Source organism: Helianthus annuus, chromosome 13 (genome assembly GCF_002127325.2).
Source record: "Helianthus annuus cultivar XRQ/B chromosome 13, HanXRQr2.0-SUNRISE, whole genome shotgun sequence".
NCBI classification, from domain to species: domain Eukaryota; kingdom Viridiplantae; phylum Streptophyta; class Magnoliopsida; order Asterales; family Asteraceae; genus Helianthus; species Helianthus annuus.
Window position 1 is genome coordinate 96803073 of NC_035445.2, and position 18306 is coordinate 96821378.

Sequence of the window (18306 nt, forward strand, 5' to 3'; positions counted from 1 at the left end):
GCGTTCGAAAGCCAAATTGGAAGAAACATGGAAGCGTATGTCGATGACCTGGTGATCAAAAGCAAAACGGAATACCAGATGCTTGATGACATCCAAGAAACCTTCAAGAATCTTAGAAAAATCAACATGAAGCTTAACCCGGAAAAATGTTCGTTTGGATTTGATGAAGGAAAATTCCTGGGTCATATTGTTGGAAAGCAAAGCATCAAGGCCAACCCCAACAAAGTAAAAGCTGTTCTCGAAGCTAAACCACCAAGAACCAAGAAGGAGGTTGAAAGCTTGAATGGGAAGCTTGCAGCCCTGAAGCGTTTTACCTCAAAACTGGCCGAAAGGTCTCTACCATTCTACAAAACGCTCAAGAATTGTTCAGATAAAAAAGATTTCAGATGGACCGATGAGGCTGAGGAAGCTTTCAATCAAATGAAGCAGCACCTTGCTTCACTACCAGATATTGCAGCACCAGAAACTGGGGAGCTCATATCGGTGTACCTCTCAGTCGCCGACGAAGCCATCAGTGCAGTCCTCACCATTGAAAGGGACAAGGCTCAGGTACCCGTCTATTTTTTCAGCAAAACTTTAAAACTAGCTGAAACCAAATATCCTCCCCTTGAAAAACTAGCCCTAGCCTTGGTCCAAACAGCCAGAAGGCTTAGAAGATACTTCCAAGCACATCCTATACAAGTGGTCACTGACCAACCTGTCAAGAACGTGCTTGAAAAGCCTGAAAACTCAGGTAGATTGGCAAAATGGGCAGTGGAACTAGGTGAACATAACATCACCTACGTCCCACGAAAAGCAATCAAAGCTCAGGTTTTGGCTGACTTCCTAGTAGAAGTCCCAAGCCAAAAGACTGAAGAAGTAAACACCACAACCACTGAACCCTCCAACCCTGAAGCCTGGAAACTGTTCACCGACGGGGCTTCAAGCGTTGAAGGGTCAGGAGCTGGTGTAATCCTAATCAACCCTGAGGGGCTAGAATTCACATATGCTCTTCGTTTCAACTTTCAGACCACTAATAACGAGGCTGAATACGAAGCACTGATCGCTGGCCTCCGGCTAGCCAAAGAAATGGAAGTCAAAAAGCTTGAAGTGTTCACTGATTCGCTACTAGTATCAAGCCAAGTCAACGACAGCTATGTCGCCAAGGAGCCCAACATGAGAAGGTACAAAGAAAAATCGAAGGAATTAATGAACACCTTCCAGGCATGCAACATCAAACAGATTCCAAGATCCCAAAACAAAAAGGCTGACGCCTTAAGCAAATTAGCGTCCCTCACATTCGCCCACCTCACAAAAAAGGTGTTGGTTGAAGTGTTGAAGGCTCGTTCAATTGACGAATTGGAAGTACAAGATGTGGTCACCGAGGAAGATCCAAATTGGATGACTCCCATAAAGAAATTCCTTCAAAACAACGAACTACCCAACGATCAAATAGAAGCTGAAAGGGTAAAGATCAAAGCAAGACAGTATGTGTTGCAAGGAGAAATCCTCTATAAAAAAGGATACCTTGCACCATTGCTAAGGTGTGTGGGCCCTGAACAAAGCAAGTATTTGGTTAAAGAAGTGCATGAAGGAATATGTGGAGCTCATTTCGGAGCTAGGTCGGTGGTTGCAAAACTCATGAACTTGGGATATTTCTGGCCTTCAATGCATCGGGATACCGTCGAGCAATTGAAGAAATGTGATGCCTGCCAAATCCACTCCCCAATACCAAAAAGTCCCAAACATGACTTGGTCCCCATAACCTCAGCATGGCCATTCCATAAATGGGGAATGGACATTGTTGGACCATTCCCTCCAAGCAAAGGGGGAGTAAAATCCTGTTGGTAGCAATTGATTACTTCAGCAAATGGCCAGAGGTCAAACCCCTTGCCAAGATCACAGGAAAGCAAATCATAGACTTTGTATGGGAGAATATCATATGCCGCTATGGGCTGCCAGGGGTAATCGTCACCGATAATGGGAAACAATTCGCTGAGAAACCCTTCAGCCTTTGGTGCAAGGAGTACAGGATCAACCAAATCTTCAGCTCAGTGGCTTACCCGCAGTCAAACGGACAGGTTGAAAGGACCAACAGAAGCATAGTGGAAGGCATCAAAACAAGATTGGGGAGATACGAAAGTAATTGGCTGGAAGAATTGCCTAGCGTTTTATGGGCAATCAGAACAACAGAAAAAGCAAGTCACAGAAAAACACCTTATAGCTTGGTATTCGGATCCGAAGCCGTAATCCCCGCTGAAATAGGAGTTGTAACCCAACGAATTGTCAACATGGATCCCGAGGTAAACACACAAGAGACCATGTTGAACTTACAACTCTTAGAAGAGGCCCGAGATCAAGCAGCAATACAAGAAGCCAAATACAAGCAAAGGATGGAAAGCTATTACAACAAGAAGGTCAAGAACGAACGGTTCAAGCCAGGGGATCTAGTCCTCAGAAACAACGAAGCAAGTAAAAAAGAAAGTCAGGGGAAACTAGGACCGAAATGGGAAGGTCCATACACCATCCTCGAAGCACACAAAGGAGGATCCTACAAGCTGGGAGATCTAGAAGGCAAAAGGCTCCCAAGGCACTGGAACGGAAAAACTTTAAGAAAGTTCTATGTTTAGAAAGTTTGGTTTGTAGCAAAACAAAAACCTTTTGTAAAAGCAAATGTTGCTTGAATGAATGAAGTTACTTTATCAAACTTGTCTTTCTATCCTAATATCAGGTTGAGAACCTAGCAAAAAACTCCATGGCAAGGGCCATGTAAGGGGATGAGCTCCCAGGCCATATCGCTCAATAGGTTCAGGGGTTGAATGGACCTATATAAGGGGTGAGTTCCTAGATCAATACAACTCCATGAGACTTATCAAAGAAAAACAACAGTGTCTCATAGACAGGTTTGAACAGCCTACACCAATCGTTCCTTAAGTCTAAAAAATGTACTCAATAAATAGACTTACGAAATCAAACAAATTACAACGAAATAAAGAAAAGGATAGATACTACGTCTTGATGATAGACACTAAGGCAAAGTGACTGCAGCACTGAACCCTTTAAAGTGTAAAAAACATAAAGACAAAGTAAACAAAGACAAGGCAAGAAAATAAAAACAAACAAGCCTATCAACCAAACATAGAAACCAAATCAGAAGCTACCCAAAGTTCAACCAACAGGTACTGAGCTTGAAAGGTTAAAGGCTTCAACCCATCAGCAACTGTACAAAAAGCTTGAAGGGTTGAAACCCCACAAAACAAAACCAAGCAAATGGAACCAACAAAAACATCAACGATAACCATCACGTCATAGTTAGAAAGGCCATAAAAGACCTTCATAAGATAGTCAAAGCAAGCCCTAGTGGCTTACAAATTAAACTAGTGTTCAACGGCCATATAGGCCTAACCAACCATAGGAACCTTAAGGGTTCCCAAAACCTAAACATTGTTTAAAACATTACAAAGCATTAAAGTGTTTGCTAAGAAAGCTACGAATAAACGTCAGTTATCAGAGGGCCTAGAACCTTCACCCTTCGACTTTTTGGCTTTCTTAGTCTTCTTCATCTTGGCACCTTCTTCACCACCAACAGCAGAGGTTTCCAAACCAGCATCCTTTGAAGTTTCAGGCAGACTCGAAAGGGTATCATCACTGTCCCCAGAGTAAGACCTCTTCCTCGACAAAGAACCCAAAACCTCAGCACAAACCTTCTCATTCAACCCCTCAGGCTTCAATCCCTGTAAAACAGACAAAGGCTTACCAAAGCAAGAGGATACCTCATGAATGTAAGGGTAGGTTAGCCTCTCCATCTGCTCAACAGAAGCCTTGAAGATATCAGAAGCCTCGGGGCGAAACATGGGGGACTTCTCCAAAGGTTGTCCAGATTCATGAAGTTTAAAGCCAGCAGTAAGGCCTTGATGCTTCCCCAGGTTCAGCAGCTTTGTGTAAACATCACCAAGGGCAGAGTTAAATTCCTTGGAATGCAAAAGGTAAGTAACCACCTGCTGGAAACCATGCTCGATCAACCATTGATTGTCAGCAGTCACCTGACCAACTGAAGCTTTCAACCCTTCCTTTTCTTCACGAAAAGCCTGCTGCTGGACAGACAAGGCCTCTCGATCAGCCTTCAACTTCAACAAATTTGCTTCAAAGCTCTTCCTCAGGTCACCCATCTCAATGGCATGCATCTTCTTCAGATCATCAACCTCTTTCTTCCACGCCGCCTCCTTCTCTGCAAACCCGGCCACTTCCTTCTTCATCGATGCTAGGGAGGATTTCATTTTGTCCTTCTTCTTAGAGAAATCCTCATACTCCCGCATCCTTTGGCGAAAGCGTGTAATCCCTTGAGGAAGCATGGCAGCAAGGTTGCAAGTAGTTAGAACCATGCGAGATAACATAAAGTCATCGTCCATCTCAGCAATGGTTTCACGAACAGAGGGAGGAGCAAGATGACTAAGAGCATCCTCACAGACGGCAGCATCCTTGAAAGTATCATCATTCTTCACTTGCCAAGTAGGCACATAAACACCTTCAGGATCCAACCCTCCAGCGTCCCTGCTTGATGATTCTTGAACAGGGGTAACCTTCTTACCTCGAACCTTCTTGCCATGAACAACCAACTCCTTATCTTGTTCAACACCCGCTTCAACCTGATCCTCTGAAACCTCAATATCATCAGTCAAATCCACTGGCTCAGTGGAAGTGGATTGAGGCCCAGCTTTCAGCAAACGACGAGAAGATCGGCGACTTGAAGACTTAGGGGCAGTAGACTTGGTAAAACCCTTAACATTGGCAACATTAGCATAACCCGTGCCCTCAAACCTTTGCTCAGAGGTTCTCACCACAACATTCTCACCCGGAACAGTTGGAGCATCTTCAAAAATAACATCGGACGTGTCGTCACTCTTGATGAAGTCCAAAGCAGACATAACTGCCAAAAAACAAACAAAGAAAAATAAGTCACAAACAAAGTAAAGTAAAAAGGCATAAAAGGGGAAAATGCATACCAACGCCATTTCTCATTAACACCGGATCCCGATCGGCTTTTGCCCAAATATTACTAACCCCTAAAAGCACTAACAAATGTTCGGGAAAGGGACGAACCCTCGAAGGGCACCCCCGAATGGCTGAAAGAAAGGCATCGTTCAAATCAGACTCAGAAGGTTCCGGATCATTGAGAACAGCATCCGGACGCCTCCATATCATTTTAAAAGGAATGATAGAATCAGAAACCCAGAAAAATTGATCCTTCCAGGACCCAAGGGTTGTAACCATTGATGAAACAAGGCAAGTATCAACCTTTGTCGCTTCAAAAGTAAACCGATCGCCATTTTTGGCTAAACGAAAAAACCTCCGGAAAAGCAACAGAGATGGATCATAGCCAAGAGCACGACAGAGCACTTCAAAGTGAAAAACCCTAGCCATTCCTTTTGGATGAACTTGCCCAAAAGATACTCGGTAATACTCAAGCAAGTTTAGAACAAAAAGCGAGAAAGGGTAACGAAGATTGGACCATTGAAAATGGCGACAATACAAAGCAATCGAACCCGGAATCGGTTTGTCAATAGAAACATCACAAGAAGGGGCGGTTGGATTAAACTTTTTATCAATACCATATTCAAGGCAAAATAGGTCTACCTCCTCTTGGGTCATCCGAGAGAATGACCTCGCTAAATCCTTAAGGGCACCCATGATAGAACAAAGTAAAAGTGAAAATGGAGAAGAGAAACTAACCTGAGGAAGGAAAAACTGTGAACGATTGTAAGGAAAATGAAGAAAGTTTGCAACTGTTAAAATAAATATGAAAGTAAAGTAGGGGTATTAAAAGTAAATAAATAATCTCTGCCAATCCGCCGCCTGACACATGTCAATCAAATCAACTGTCAAATCGTTTCAAATTCAATTTTCAAAAAAGTAACTACCTCAAACCTTTCAAGCCTCCAAGCAACGAACCTTTCAAGCCTTTAAAAGGCATGCATAAAAGTCAGAAGTCTTTGAGTGTACTGCCCCAAAAACCTCTGACTTGGGGGGCTGACGACGGGGGTAGCCCAAGGATAAACAAAATGATTAATATGCAAAGAGCTTAAAAGGTTGAAAGGTTCATCGGATGAAAAACTGTAAATTGAGGGAATCGAGAAACAGTAACTAGTCATGTCTAACAGCTCGTCCCACCAACTCACGCTCACCAACTCACAAAGTCAGAGCAGGTCTGCATAAGCACACTCTATTAACCAGGGGTCCAAAGCCTTCAACCCCAAAAGGGGAAACCCTCCATAAGCAAACAGGTCTCGCTAGTATAGTCCATACCATTTCGGGAGGTGTCTTCCACTATAAGAAGACAGCTCATAAACACTTCAAAGACATTCCGAAAAGCAGAGAGATTCCTTAATCTCTGGTCATTCAAAGAGTTCTTTGTCATTTCCAAATAACTCTTCATCAAATTCACCTCATTCATTCTATTTGCTTTCTTTTCTGGATCCGAGCCGGCCTTGGAGAAAGAACTTCAAAGCAAATAATCCAAACATACTAGTGAACCTCCTTCCACGTTTTGCAAACGTGGAGGGACCCCGCGACCTGCGTTAGGCAAAACTGAACCCTTCAGCCCTTTTGCCTGACCAGCCCAGCTACCATCCTTGGTCCCGTATTTGTTGCATCAACACATACCAAGTCACAATTAAAATGCAATCATTCGACCCAGCCGCTCCTCAATGATCCATTTATAACGGATAAGATCACCCAGCCGTTCCTCAATGATCCATCTTATGGGACTTATGGGAAGAAACAGTAGCAACCACAATGTACTTGTTAAACGTGTCCCCAAAGGCAGTTCTAGATCACAAACAAACCACAAGTCATCTTTGAATTAAGTAACTTGTCAAGGTATATATGCACAATAGCATTAGGAATCACCAGTCGATTCAAACAAGATCAAAATATGTAATAAGCCACTTCATTCATTCATATATAATCAATCATCCATTAGTTAGTGCAACAAAAGACCAGGACACTAATAGTAAGTAATAACCCTTACAACTCACAAGCAAAGTTAAGGAGGGCCACTTTGATTTAATTCCTACCAACCTACTTAAGTCCACTGTTTTTTTAGATTTAAAACTAACATTAACATATCTATAGCTAATCATCTAGCGATCAACATGGGGAAGAGTAGCCTTAAACACTCCATCTTGCATCTCTCTCTTCATCATATCATTCTCCTTACGGAATCCCTCCGGTACCTGCACCCCCGCAATGTAGTGCTCGTCCTCTCTTTTCCCTTCAACAATCAACGTGTCGTACTCAAACCTGGCCTCCACGTCCTCTAACTCAAACCCGGGGATGCTTAACGACACACACAACTCCTCCCTAGTAACCATCATCTTCTCCAGCCCAGGCAGATTCCCCTTGATGTATATGCTATCACCCGTATCCTTCGTATACGCTGTGAACGACTTACTCTTCACCCCCGGGTGCGCTATTACTTCACAAAGATCCATTCCTAGCTTTGATCGATCAAACACAACTGACACAAAATAATAATAAGTATATGACTGTAGAATTTAGTACATTTTAAAAAGGGTTAAATGTCATTTTAGTCCTTGTGGTTTGGACCATTTTATCAGTTTAGTCTAGATGTTTCATTTTTCGTCTGTGGGTTCAAAAAGGTTTCACTGTCGCCATTTTAGCCCACTGGTTTAACTTCACCCATTTTTTCTGTTAACGAGAAGGGCTATTCGGTCATTTTATATGGCCGAATTGCCCTTCTAGTTAACAGAATTACATATAAAATGACCGAATTGTCCTTCTCGTTAACAGAAAAAATGGATGAAGTTAACCCAGTGGATTAAAATGGCAACAGTGAAACCTTTTTGAACTCACAAGCAAAAAATGAAACCTTTGGACTAAACTGACAAAATGTCCCAAACCAGAGAGACTAAAATCGGATTTAACTCTTTTAAAAATGATAGGCATATGTAACAAGTAGTACCACAGTAAGCCGTAGGGCGACGGAGTTTAACCGTAGCATCAACGAAATCAGGCATGATGTAATTATCAGTGGTTTTGAGTACCGGAAGAGTTAAATTAAACACTCCTTTTGAAATCAACATATCCAAATTACCATTTAGGTCAATATTACGCGGTAACTTAATGCCAGCAAGGTAAATTTGTTTAGTGATACTTGTTTCTAGACAAATGAGCAAATTGTTGTCCTCAATAAGATTACTATAAGCAACTGCTTGACATTTCCCCTTTGGCATACGTAATCCAGGCATCTGTATGGATACGCACAGGCCGTTTTCGGTCTCCGTCTTTGACATTCCGGGCACGTTTACGGTCAGCTCTTCATGGTTGTCCACGGTGATTAGCATTGACGGAACTCCCGCCATAACAGCCATTTGGTGTTTCAGAAATGGTAGGTCGAATGTGACTGAAATCGGAAAGAAAAAACATTTGGTTATTTATTTGGTATAATTATAACATAGGTATTATAGGTTAAGAAGAAACAGGTACTTTTTGGCACCGTGTTATCTTCCGGAGAACAAAACAACCTCGTGTTCGACAAGTGCTGACGTGTGTAGTGGATGCTAGGTAGACGATGTGCAGAGACAGGTAAGGTTACCGCCGGACGGAAGCATAGGACGGAGGTTGTGAGGCAGGGCAGGAAGGAAGCCATGATTTACGGTGAATGTATGTAGTGTAAGCATGCAACTTTAGAACTTGTGTGAGTGAGGTTGTTTGGAGAGGAAGGGTATGTTCTTATACAACCAAAAAAATCATTTTTAATTTTTAAAACCTTTTTTTTGTCTGATTCCTTAATAAGACGTTTTAAAAAGTTGAAACTCTCTCCACTTGTATTGACGTAATTATTTTGTGTAAGAATCATTTATAATATGCCACGTTTTTTCTTCACGTTTTTCTTTTTTTAAAAGAGAACTTCATTAAAAACACATTCACACCCGAAATTAGGGCAGACATCAAACAACCAATTACATATTTACAAACTTACACCAATCTAACCACTAGACTTAGATCTATGCTTATCTCTATAATTCATGTATGAAGAAAAGTTTTGTATTTTATTTTGAAAACTATAGAAGCAGTTTAAAATTTATGTGCTAATTATACAAATTCATGTATTGTTTATATATGTGTTGGTTATGATTATATACGTATGCGTTGGTTATAAAATTAATGTGTTGCTTATATAAATTATGTGCTGGTTATAATCGTGTACGTATGTGCTGGTTATAATTATATAGGTATGTGCTGATTATATATATTCATGTGTTGCTTATATATGTGTTGGTTATACTTGTTAGCAAATTATAAAACACTATTTTGCAATTTTTTTTAAAATGTCATTTAAAAAAAATATAGCAATATTATACTCATATTAAAGATAAAAAGAATGTTTGATTTTATTGTATTGTTTTTTTAACAAAATACTAAAGTATATAAAAGTTATTTTAGTTTTAAAAACTGAGCAGAGTTAATAGTTAATGGAAAATGAGAAAATGACTAAAACACCCTTAAATCTCATAAATAGTAAAGTTATTGTTAGTAATGATGTGTAAAATGATCTTAGCCCTTAATTTAATTAATCAATGTTCAAGGTCTCTTCTTACTACTTTTAAATAAGAAAAGGTTTATACGGGATCTTAAATCTAAAACTGTTAATGACTTAACGCCATATATCTTGTCAGTTTGTAGTCTATGTAATATAATAAATGACATGGATTTGTGACACGTGGCACGTTATGGTGGAGCCTCATCCTTATTTTGGGAGGGAAGCAATATTAGATGTGCTTAGAATTTTGGACGCAGGATCCGGATTCCCTGGATTTGGACCTTGGTTTTTTTAAGCCTACACCGACATTTGTTTGGATCATATAAAATGATTAGGTCTCAATTATTGATATCATCACCTACCGACATCTTCACTTTTCTCACTTATTCTCCCTTTCAAAATTCTTCTGCATCTGCTTGATTTTAAAAATTAATCGAACAAGATCGAAGGTAAATTGACAAAATCAAAGCTAAATCTGGGTTCTTTATGTTATTCGATTACATAGAATGTTGATTTTATAAAGATTCATTCGAATGCTATTAACCTTATCGTTGTTCTTATTTTTTTGTAGATCCGATCATAACATTTGCAGGTATGTTTTCTATTCATCTAAGAGTGATACAATTCGACTTAATTTTTACCCTAAATCGTTTTAGGGTTTTGAGTTTTTTTTATTAATTTTGTTAAGTTTGTTTCAGAATAATCATCTCTGATTTGGTTTTTGACGTTGGACGGTGGCGATGGTGGAAGTCTTTTGTTCAGTATCTGGTGATGATGGGGAGCACAGACTCGCCGCTGCCACCATTTTGTTGTTCCATGTTCGTCTTCGAACCCTTTAGGGTTTCTGGACAACGGTTAATGATGGCGGCTCTGGTTTCAATTGGTAGTGGTTCGTGGCTTGGTTATGATGACTTATAAATGTTTAGCCACAATTGATGACGATGGCATGGCAATGACGGTGGAAGGCAAGTTTAAACCTGCAACCTGCCTTGAAGCCATGGTTTGTGAAAGTTCTGAACCACACAAAGCACAGACCTCGAATCTAAGATTTAAACCTGCAACCCGCCTTGAAGCCATGGTCTCTGAAAGTTCTGAACCATAGAAAACACAGACCTCGACCTCGAATCTATGATAAAAAAATATTGTTTTTATGTTTGTTTTATGCTGATTTTTGTTAGCTACATTTAAGGTTAGGTGTTTATTTTACGTTGCTTTATTCAATTCATTTCTTTTTTGCTTCGTTTTTTAAGGAGGTTGTATTGTTGTTTGTGTATTTAGGGCTTTGATAATGACCTGGAAGTCATCTGAGCTTGGACATGGTTTTGAGTCCTCTCATTGTTAATGGTTTGGAAGATAGAATTTGAGAGCCTTTGTGTTGAGGACTTCTTAATAGGTATAGTTTGGTCGCTTTCGATTTTTTATGTCTGTGATGATGACCAAGTCTTGATCTAAGCACAATGTTCATAGAATAAGTAGTTTGGGTTACTCTCTTAATGATATTTTGTGTTTCACGTGGGAAGTCTCTTATTGTTTGTGTGTTACGTGGTTTTTGAGCAGTGGCGGAGCTTGACCAAAAGCTTCGAGGGGGCGTAAAGTGATGAGACCCAAATTTTTTTTTTCCTATTATTATGTTTCGGGTTGGATCGGGTCGGCTATCGATTCGGGTTAGGTCAAATAATAATAGTTCCAAATAAAACTTAAAAATTTCATTCATTCAAAGGACCCGTCCTTACATATAAAAACTTGTGATTAGGTTTATTGTGTGGTGGGTAATCTAGGGTTAATCAAAGAAGAGTTAAAATATATTTACAAAACTACCCATCACTTATATACAAAGTGGTAACAAACTTTACTTTAATTAAATTGTATAAATTTAGGATATATAAAGTGGTAACAAATTTTACTTTAATTTATATATTGTATAAATATTTAGGAAAAAAAATTGGGGGGAGGCGATCCTATATAATTTTTAAAATTTCCGGACGAAATTTTAGAAAATATACACTTTTAACTGAAATATTGGGGTGGGCGGGTGCATCCCCGGACAACAAATAACCTTCGCCTCTGTTTTTGAGTATTCCTTAGTTTTTTTTTTTTTTTTTTTTTTTTTTTTTTTTTTTTTTGTATTTCGAATCTATCGTGTTTGTTAATTTTGGTTTCTTATTTGTATCAGGTTCGAACATTTGAATTTCTTTGAATCTTCTACGATTTGGTATGTATACTTTGGATTCCTTTGGAATTTATATGATTCTTTTATGTATTTGCTGAATTTCAATCGCATTTTGTTTTTAGTGGTTTGTTTTAGCTATCTCTTTTGGATTGTCGACGAACGAAGATATATGTTGGTGGGAGGAAAGGTGCGATGTAATTTAGGTTAGTGGTTCTGTATTGTTGTCAAATTGTTTTTTTCTTTTTTTTTAATCCTCTTTGTTGGTTTGTGTGTGTGTGTGTGTGTGTCTGGTTTAATTAAGTTTTGTTTTTAGAATTTTTGGTTTCATTAGTCTTCAATTTTTGCTAGAATCAAATCGAAAACGTTAAAGCCAAAATAGAAATTGGGGTTAGTGGAAGATCATTTGTTTATCATCGTCTGCCGTCTGGTCAACAAGACAGAACCTCTGTTCAATCAACAAACTGTGTGAGTGATAGGATTTCTGATTTGAAAAGTCCTTTGAGCGATGAAACCATATGGAGGCGTCTTCGTGAGGATTTGACGAAGAATCGATTAAACGAGGGATAAGGGTTCATTAATCGCTCATATTGCTAAACTTGAAGCTCAGGTTGTTATTCTTTTCCCCGTTGTTGAATAGTTATTTTGAGTTTATGAGTTTTTTTTTTGTTTGTTAGGTTAAAATTTTTTTATTTACTCCTTTGGGATGGATTACATTAATGGATAGTGATTATTGCTGTAGTTTTCAATTAATTGATAAAAATGGGGAATGTAGTTTTTACTTCAATGTTCTAACCCCTAAAGTTTAAGGGAAACTGAAGGGTTGATTTGAATGGGTAGTTTTAACTGTATGATTTGTACTATATATTAATGGATTATTGGATTTTTCATCTATGCCATTTGGTAAAGAATTTTCAAGAAAAGGGTGCAAGCGCTCTTGCTGCTGCTCTTCCACAATTGAGCAGTTTCTCAAAGCCTCAATTAATGCGTTCTCTTATCACACACGAGCAAGTGGTATATCTTAACAATTTTGCACGCACTTATTAATATTGTTTATACAATTGAGTTGTGGAAGCGTAAATAATTACAAAACCAAAATAGCTAATGTAATTAAAGCTGAGTCTAAATGTTTGATAAAATCAATGCGACTCCAGATGCATCCTAGTCCTGATATGTGAAACCTTAGCGACCTGAGAAAGACCCGTAAGAACAAGTGTCAACACAAAGGTGATGAGTGAATTCACAGGTTTTGTCACAGTTGCAAATAGTTTACTGATTCAGTTAGTAACAATAGTTTGTAGTGATTAGCAGTTATTGTTATATCTATAGGTAGTTGGCCTAAGTGTTATGTCACTAAGTGTTCGCAACAGTAGCTGACAGTTTATGCGTTGTTCGCCTTTGTACCAGGTCAATCACTAACCATGGTGGATTGTTAGGCAAATTTTACACCCGTTCGACCTTTACCGGTCAGGTTAGCGCGACTAACCCAGGTGGGGTTGGGGCTTGTCGGGCCTAGTAGTACTACTAAAAATCCCCTCGCTATAATCCAATATTAATGGTCCGATAATGTAAGGATTTGCTTGTGATAAATGTGCACTTTCGTGACCATAATTAATTTAACAAAAACCCTAATTGTTGTGACGTTATTTTACCGTAACATTATGACATTACTTACTGTAATGTAACATTATATATTTATTTTTATCTTATCTGGATGATGCGATAATAACCTGAATAATATTATATATTATCATATTATAATTATGTTTCGAATCTCGTTTAAATGTTTCAATTAAATATAAGTAATTATATTTACTTTGTTTAGTTTCTCAAGTTAAACCAAATTAAATATTCACGTTTAATATTTAAATTACAAGCTTATTTTGTATTTCAAGTTTCTTCGAAAATCGGGCAGAGTTTCCTCTATTTTTATAATAATCCCGACAACATAAGTTGTCGACAAATCTCAATAAACACGTGTTCGAAAGTTACATTAAATGTATTGGTCAAGTTTATATATATAAAAATATATTCTACCTTATGTATTTACATACCACCCGAATGTTTGAACGTTCCGCGTATAAATAATATGTTTACATTTCAACCATATTTGCTAGTTGGGTTGGGTTCGCTAGAGCTTGTTTCACATCTTATTATTACAATTACAACACGTAGGAGAAATATAGAAAAGAAATCAAACGCGTGCTAATACCTACTCGTGAGACCTGACTAAATCTCCTCGATACTCGTGCCACCCGCGTCTGACCCATTGACTGCCATTGACCGGGTTTGACCATCAATTGACCGGGTTGACCGTAGTTTGACCGAGACCAAAACATCACTCAAAATCAGTTTCCAAACACCCCAAAGCTTCGAGTAGCCATCCATCACCACCAACGACGATGTCCGGCGGCCGGTGGACGTGTTTTCGTCTCCGACCAACCACCACACCTTCAAACGACACCAAAAACATCAGATCTAAAACCCAAATAAATTGGATCTCACTAAAACGAACGTAAAAACAAACTGAGAACATCTTACCGAAAAGGGCCGTGTGTCTCAATGCCACCAGGGTTTACCGAGACCCTAAAACATCGCCTAAACTGTTGTTTTGTGGAGCCAAACCACCATCGCCGTCGTCACCTAGGGTTTAACTAAACCACTAACACCACCACTGTTCTTGTTGTTTGAAAGCCACACCGCCGCTTACAAGGGTTCCGGTCGTGGTGCAACCCCTGCCCCAGCCACAAACCACCAACGCACCGCCTTCAACCACCCACACCCGACTCATTTAACGCCCTCCACATCGAGCGACTTTAGGTCTCCCCGCCGGTTTTTTTCTAAAAGGAATACATTATTTAAGAAAGAATTTAGTAAATAGTAATTTAAACAAATAGACTTGAACCGGGTTAGCACTAGATTAGAGCTAAGACATTACTTGGATGAGGATGCATCGATGGCTCCTTATCATCCATTATTATGATCTTACAATTCAGAGATGGTTGTTTCTAAACTCTCTATGTCAGTTTATGAAGATTCATGTATTTGGATCATTATGTAAAGCCTAAAAAGATTTAGAATTGTTATTATGATTAGTAAAATAAAAGATTTATGTATACAAAACCTACCAATGCATAATATACTTTCTCGAGCTCGAGTCTCGGCTCAACTTGTTTACACCCTTACATTTATCTCATCAATATAAAACTTTTGTTAAGGAGAGTTTCCAAATATTGTCAAAGTTACTTTAATTCCTGTATATAACGTCTTTTATATAGTAGTAATAACACTAACATGTAAATAGCTATAAACTAAAAAGACATGTGACAAAATAACCGTTTATGTTCGTGGTGTTCATTAGGCTATGCGGTACGGTGATGGTCCTCACTTGGATGATGATCCGTCACGTAGGATCCATGTAGGGTGAGTGTAAGGATGAGGTAAAGAGGATGGAAGTATGGAAATGTGAGGATGAACCTAAAATATATATGTATATATTGTATGTATAGGTGTGTGAAAGAGGGGAGGGTGGTTTTTGTCTTTTTTTTTGGCCCGGCTCCAACGTCTCCAATGAGACGTAGAAGACGACGACAGGGGGTGGGATGGTGTTGAGCTCGGCACCGTTCTGGGACGAACCTGGGACGGACCTTGGGGCTAAGAAAATATTGATAAAAAAGAAAAAAACAATCAAAAAATCAAATTATAGTTTTCGAACAAATAAACCCTCAAATGATCAAACCCTTCCTCTCCACGAAGCCTCTTGAGCTTTAGAAATTGCTCACATTACGTTCGTCGGAAACCATGGCTTCCTCCCTGCTCCGCCTCACAAGGTCCATCGTCCCCTTCCGTCCAGCACTAGCCAAAGCTACACGTCAGCACTCGGTCAACACAAGGCCATTTTCTTCTTCGTCGCTACCAAAATGTAACACTTTTCTTCTTAACCTCCTCTGATATGTCTTTTATCTGTTAATTAAATAAACTAAAAATGTTTTCTTTTTTATGATTTCAGTTACATTCGATTTACAATTTCTAAGCTATCAAATAGAAACCGGAGTCCCTTCAATGCTCTTCACCATGGTCAAAGATGAAGAGCTGACCATACAAATGCCCGGACTGAAGCAGACGGAGAGTAAAGAAGGCGTGTGGGTATCCTTTGATGTGCCTAAGCTAGGACAGAAGGAATGGAAGTTGGGTCTTCTAGGCTTCAATTTTCTCTTCCAACTCCAAACACCCGAAAAAAAATACCTTGCTACCATGAAATTCCCAGAGTATTACAACCCATACGGTGATTGGATCGTAAAGTTTGAAGATGGTATCTGTTATGTACGCGTTCCCACTCAGAAAACCGTTGATCCCTTCTTGGCTAAGGCTAACATCAACCGAAACCTCACTCGCCCTACGCCTTACTGCGGTACATATGTTGTATTACATAATACATATCTTGTTATTTGTTAAACCCCATTATGTTTCTGTTACATTTAATGTTTGTATGTTGGTGAATGGTTTCAGTTACGTTTGATCGGTCGGAACTTGGACGTAGGCTTTGCGAAATAATAGCGCGTCCGGAGGTGAAGAGTAAGTCGTTCACAGCGTATAAGAAGGATACGGATGAAAGCATATACTTCAAAGGGAATTTGCCTGGGGTGGAGAAGCTGGTGGTGACTAAGGAGGGGTTGTGTGTGTCGTTAAGTATGCCTGGGTTTGAGTTAGAGGATGTGGAGGTCGGGTTTGAGTATGATACGCTGATTGTTGAAGGGAAAAGAGAGGGTGAGCACTACATTGCTGGCCTGCGGGTGCCGGAGGGATTCCGTACGGAGAATGATATGATGAAGAAAGAGATGCAAGATGGAGTGTTTAAGGCTACTCTTCCCCGTGTTGATGCTAATAGGATTGTGTTTAGTGTGTATCGCTAGATGATTATCGCATATGGTTAGTAGATATAGAGCAATGAATCACTGACTTAGTTAGCTTGGTAGAAATTAAATCAAAGTGGCCCTCAACTCATCTTGTGTTTTGTAAGGGTTATTAAGGGCCTGGTCTTTTGTGTACTGATGAATGGATGCTTATATATTTATATATTCATATATGTAAAAAGTGGCTTAATTGATGTTTTGATCTTGAATGAACCAACTGTTATTATACTCATTCTTTGACTCTGCATACCTATTTGTTGCAGGCATGTTCTTTAAGCTAAGTTGTATGTATATTCTTGGGTGTAACATATATAAAAATATGGTTATCAATATGTGGTCTTGTAAACTTATAAGTTCTGGGTTCATATTCTGAGTGACTAGGCTTACAAACATTGATTTTTGGCTTCTGCAAAATGCTGTATGCTAACTGAGTTTCTTCCTATGGTTTCATCTTTCTTTGTCTTAGTTTGATTATATCGTTACAATATAAGATATCATCACTGTTCATTTTTTGTTGCCTCTTAGTCAGTTGGTCCGTTAGGCGTTTTCGGTATGAGGAATTAGGTTTGTCGGGTTCATCGGTACACCACCACAATTGCTTTGGGGTGTAAATCGAGATGAATTTTTTGGCTGGTGAACCCGAGTGTGATACCAAAGACAGATTGAAAAAGGGTTGGACATTGGGTTCCGGTTCATAAGGTAAATCACATTTACCGTCACAATCAAATCGGCTTTCATCTGGGTACTTTTGAGTCGCAACTAGGTGTCACTCGATTGTTCGTTGGGGGTGTAAATGAGCTAGGCCGAGCCCGAGACCGACTAGGCTCATGTTTGTATGAAGCTCGAGCTCGGCTCGGTTCAAGCATACTTATTTGAGCTCGAGCTCGGATCGCGAGTAAAACCCAAAGCTCGAGCTCGGCTCGGTTCAAGCATACTTATTTGAGCTCGAGCTCGGATCGCGAGTAAAACCCAAAGCTCGAGCTCAGCTCGAGCTACTTTAAGAAAAACCACAAACCAGCTAAAAGCTCGGCTCGAGCTTGCTTTAATATCGCTTAAACGAGTCAAAGCTCGGCTTGTGTTCGGTTCGCCAATGTTATCATCATTATTATTATGTTATATATAAAAAAACACTATTTTTTTTTGTTTGGGCTCGTTTAGGCTCGCGAGCTTAAATAAGCTTTGTATTTCAGGCTCGTTAAGGCTCGACTCATTCGAGCTTTTAACCGAGCTGATAACGAGTAGCTTTCGAACCTCTAGGCTTGTTTAAACCCATAATTTGTTCGTTGGTTAATTTAGGCTCATTAGGCAGTTTTCGGGGTGCTCCTTTCACCCTAATAAGGATTCAGTTTGGGTTATTGGTTCAAAATCTAAGGGGTTGTTTGTTTAGCTCTTAGTGAATCTCTTAATGGTTTAGATTTCTTATTGGTTTCGTACTTAATGGTCCAGACTGTTTATTTCGCATATTTCGCGAGCAGATGTTTTAATGGTTTAGACATTTGCCTCTGATTGGTTAACCATTATATTGAGTCTGAATGGTTAAGATCTCTTATCTGAATTGGTCAGACATTTGCCTCTGAACGTTTAAACATTATACTGACTCTTAATGGCTCAGACTTCTTACTTATTTAACACTTAATGGTTCAGCACTTAGCCATTCAGAAGTTGCCAAACAGCCCCTAAACTCA

General features: G+C 39.3%; 2 protein-coding genes across 2 annotated transcripts; one reads left to right on the forward strand and one right to left on the reverse strand.

The window, feature by feature from the left end:
- Positions 1-6911: 6911 nt before the first annotated feature.
- Positions 6912-8701, reverse strand: LOC110903039. Its single transcript, XM_022149261.2, has 3 exons — positions 8485-8701; positions 7961-8401; positions 6912-7495 (listed from the first exon to the last, which is right to left on the reverse strand). Exons 1-3 carry the CDS (start codon positions 8645-8647, stop codon positions 7119-7121), a joined length of 981 nt encoding a protein of 326 aa, XP_022004953.2. The 5' UTR covers positions 8648-8701; the 3' UTR covers positions 6912-7118.
- A 6707-nt stretch (positions 8702-15408) lies between these two features.
- On the forward strand, positions 15409-16821 carry LOC110898795. Its single transcript, XM_022145636.2, has 3 exons — positions 15409-15630; positions 15718-16119; positions 16218-16821. Exons 1-3 carry the CDS (start codon positions 15510-15512, stop codon positions 16619-16621), a joined length of 927 nt encoding a protein of 308 aa, XP_022001328.1. The 5' UTR covers positions 15409-15509; the 3' UTR covers positions 16622-16821.
- The last annotated feature ends 1485 nt before the right edge of the window (positions 16822-18306 follow it).

Bases quoted from the DNA above. Each gene is read 5' to 3' on its own strand.
- LOC110903039 (XM_022149261.2), bottom strand. From the start codon at position 8,647: ATGGCTTCCTTCCTGCCCTGCCTCACAACCTCCGTCCTATGCTTCCGT. The intron at 8,402-8,484 runs GTACCTGTTTCT...TTCCGATTTCAG, and splicing joins AGATAACACGGTGCCAAAAA to TCACATTCGACCTACCATTT. The intron at 7,496-7,960 runs GTACTACTTGTT...ATTTTGTGTCAG, and splicing joins TCGCCCTACGGCTTACTGTG to TTGTGTTTGATCGATCAAAG.
- LOC110898795 (XM_022145636.2), top strand. From the start codon at position 15,510: ATGGCTTCCTCCCTGCTCCGCCTCACAAGGTCCATCGTCCCCTTCCGT. The intron at 15,631-15,717 runs GTAACACTTTTC...TTATGATTTCAG, and splicing joins TTCTTCGTCGCTACCAAAAT to TTACATTCGATTTACAATTT. The intron at 16,120-16,217 runs GTACATATGTTG...GAATGGTTTCAG, and splicing joins TCGCCCTACGCCTTACTGCG to TTACGTTTGATCGGTCGGAA.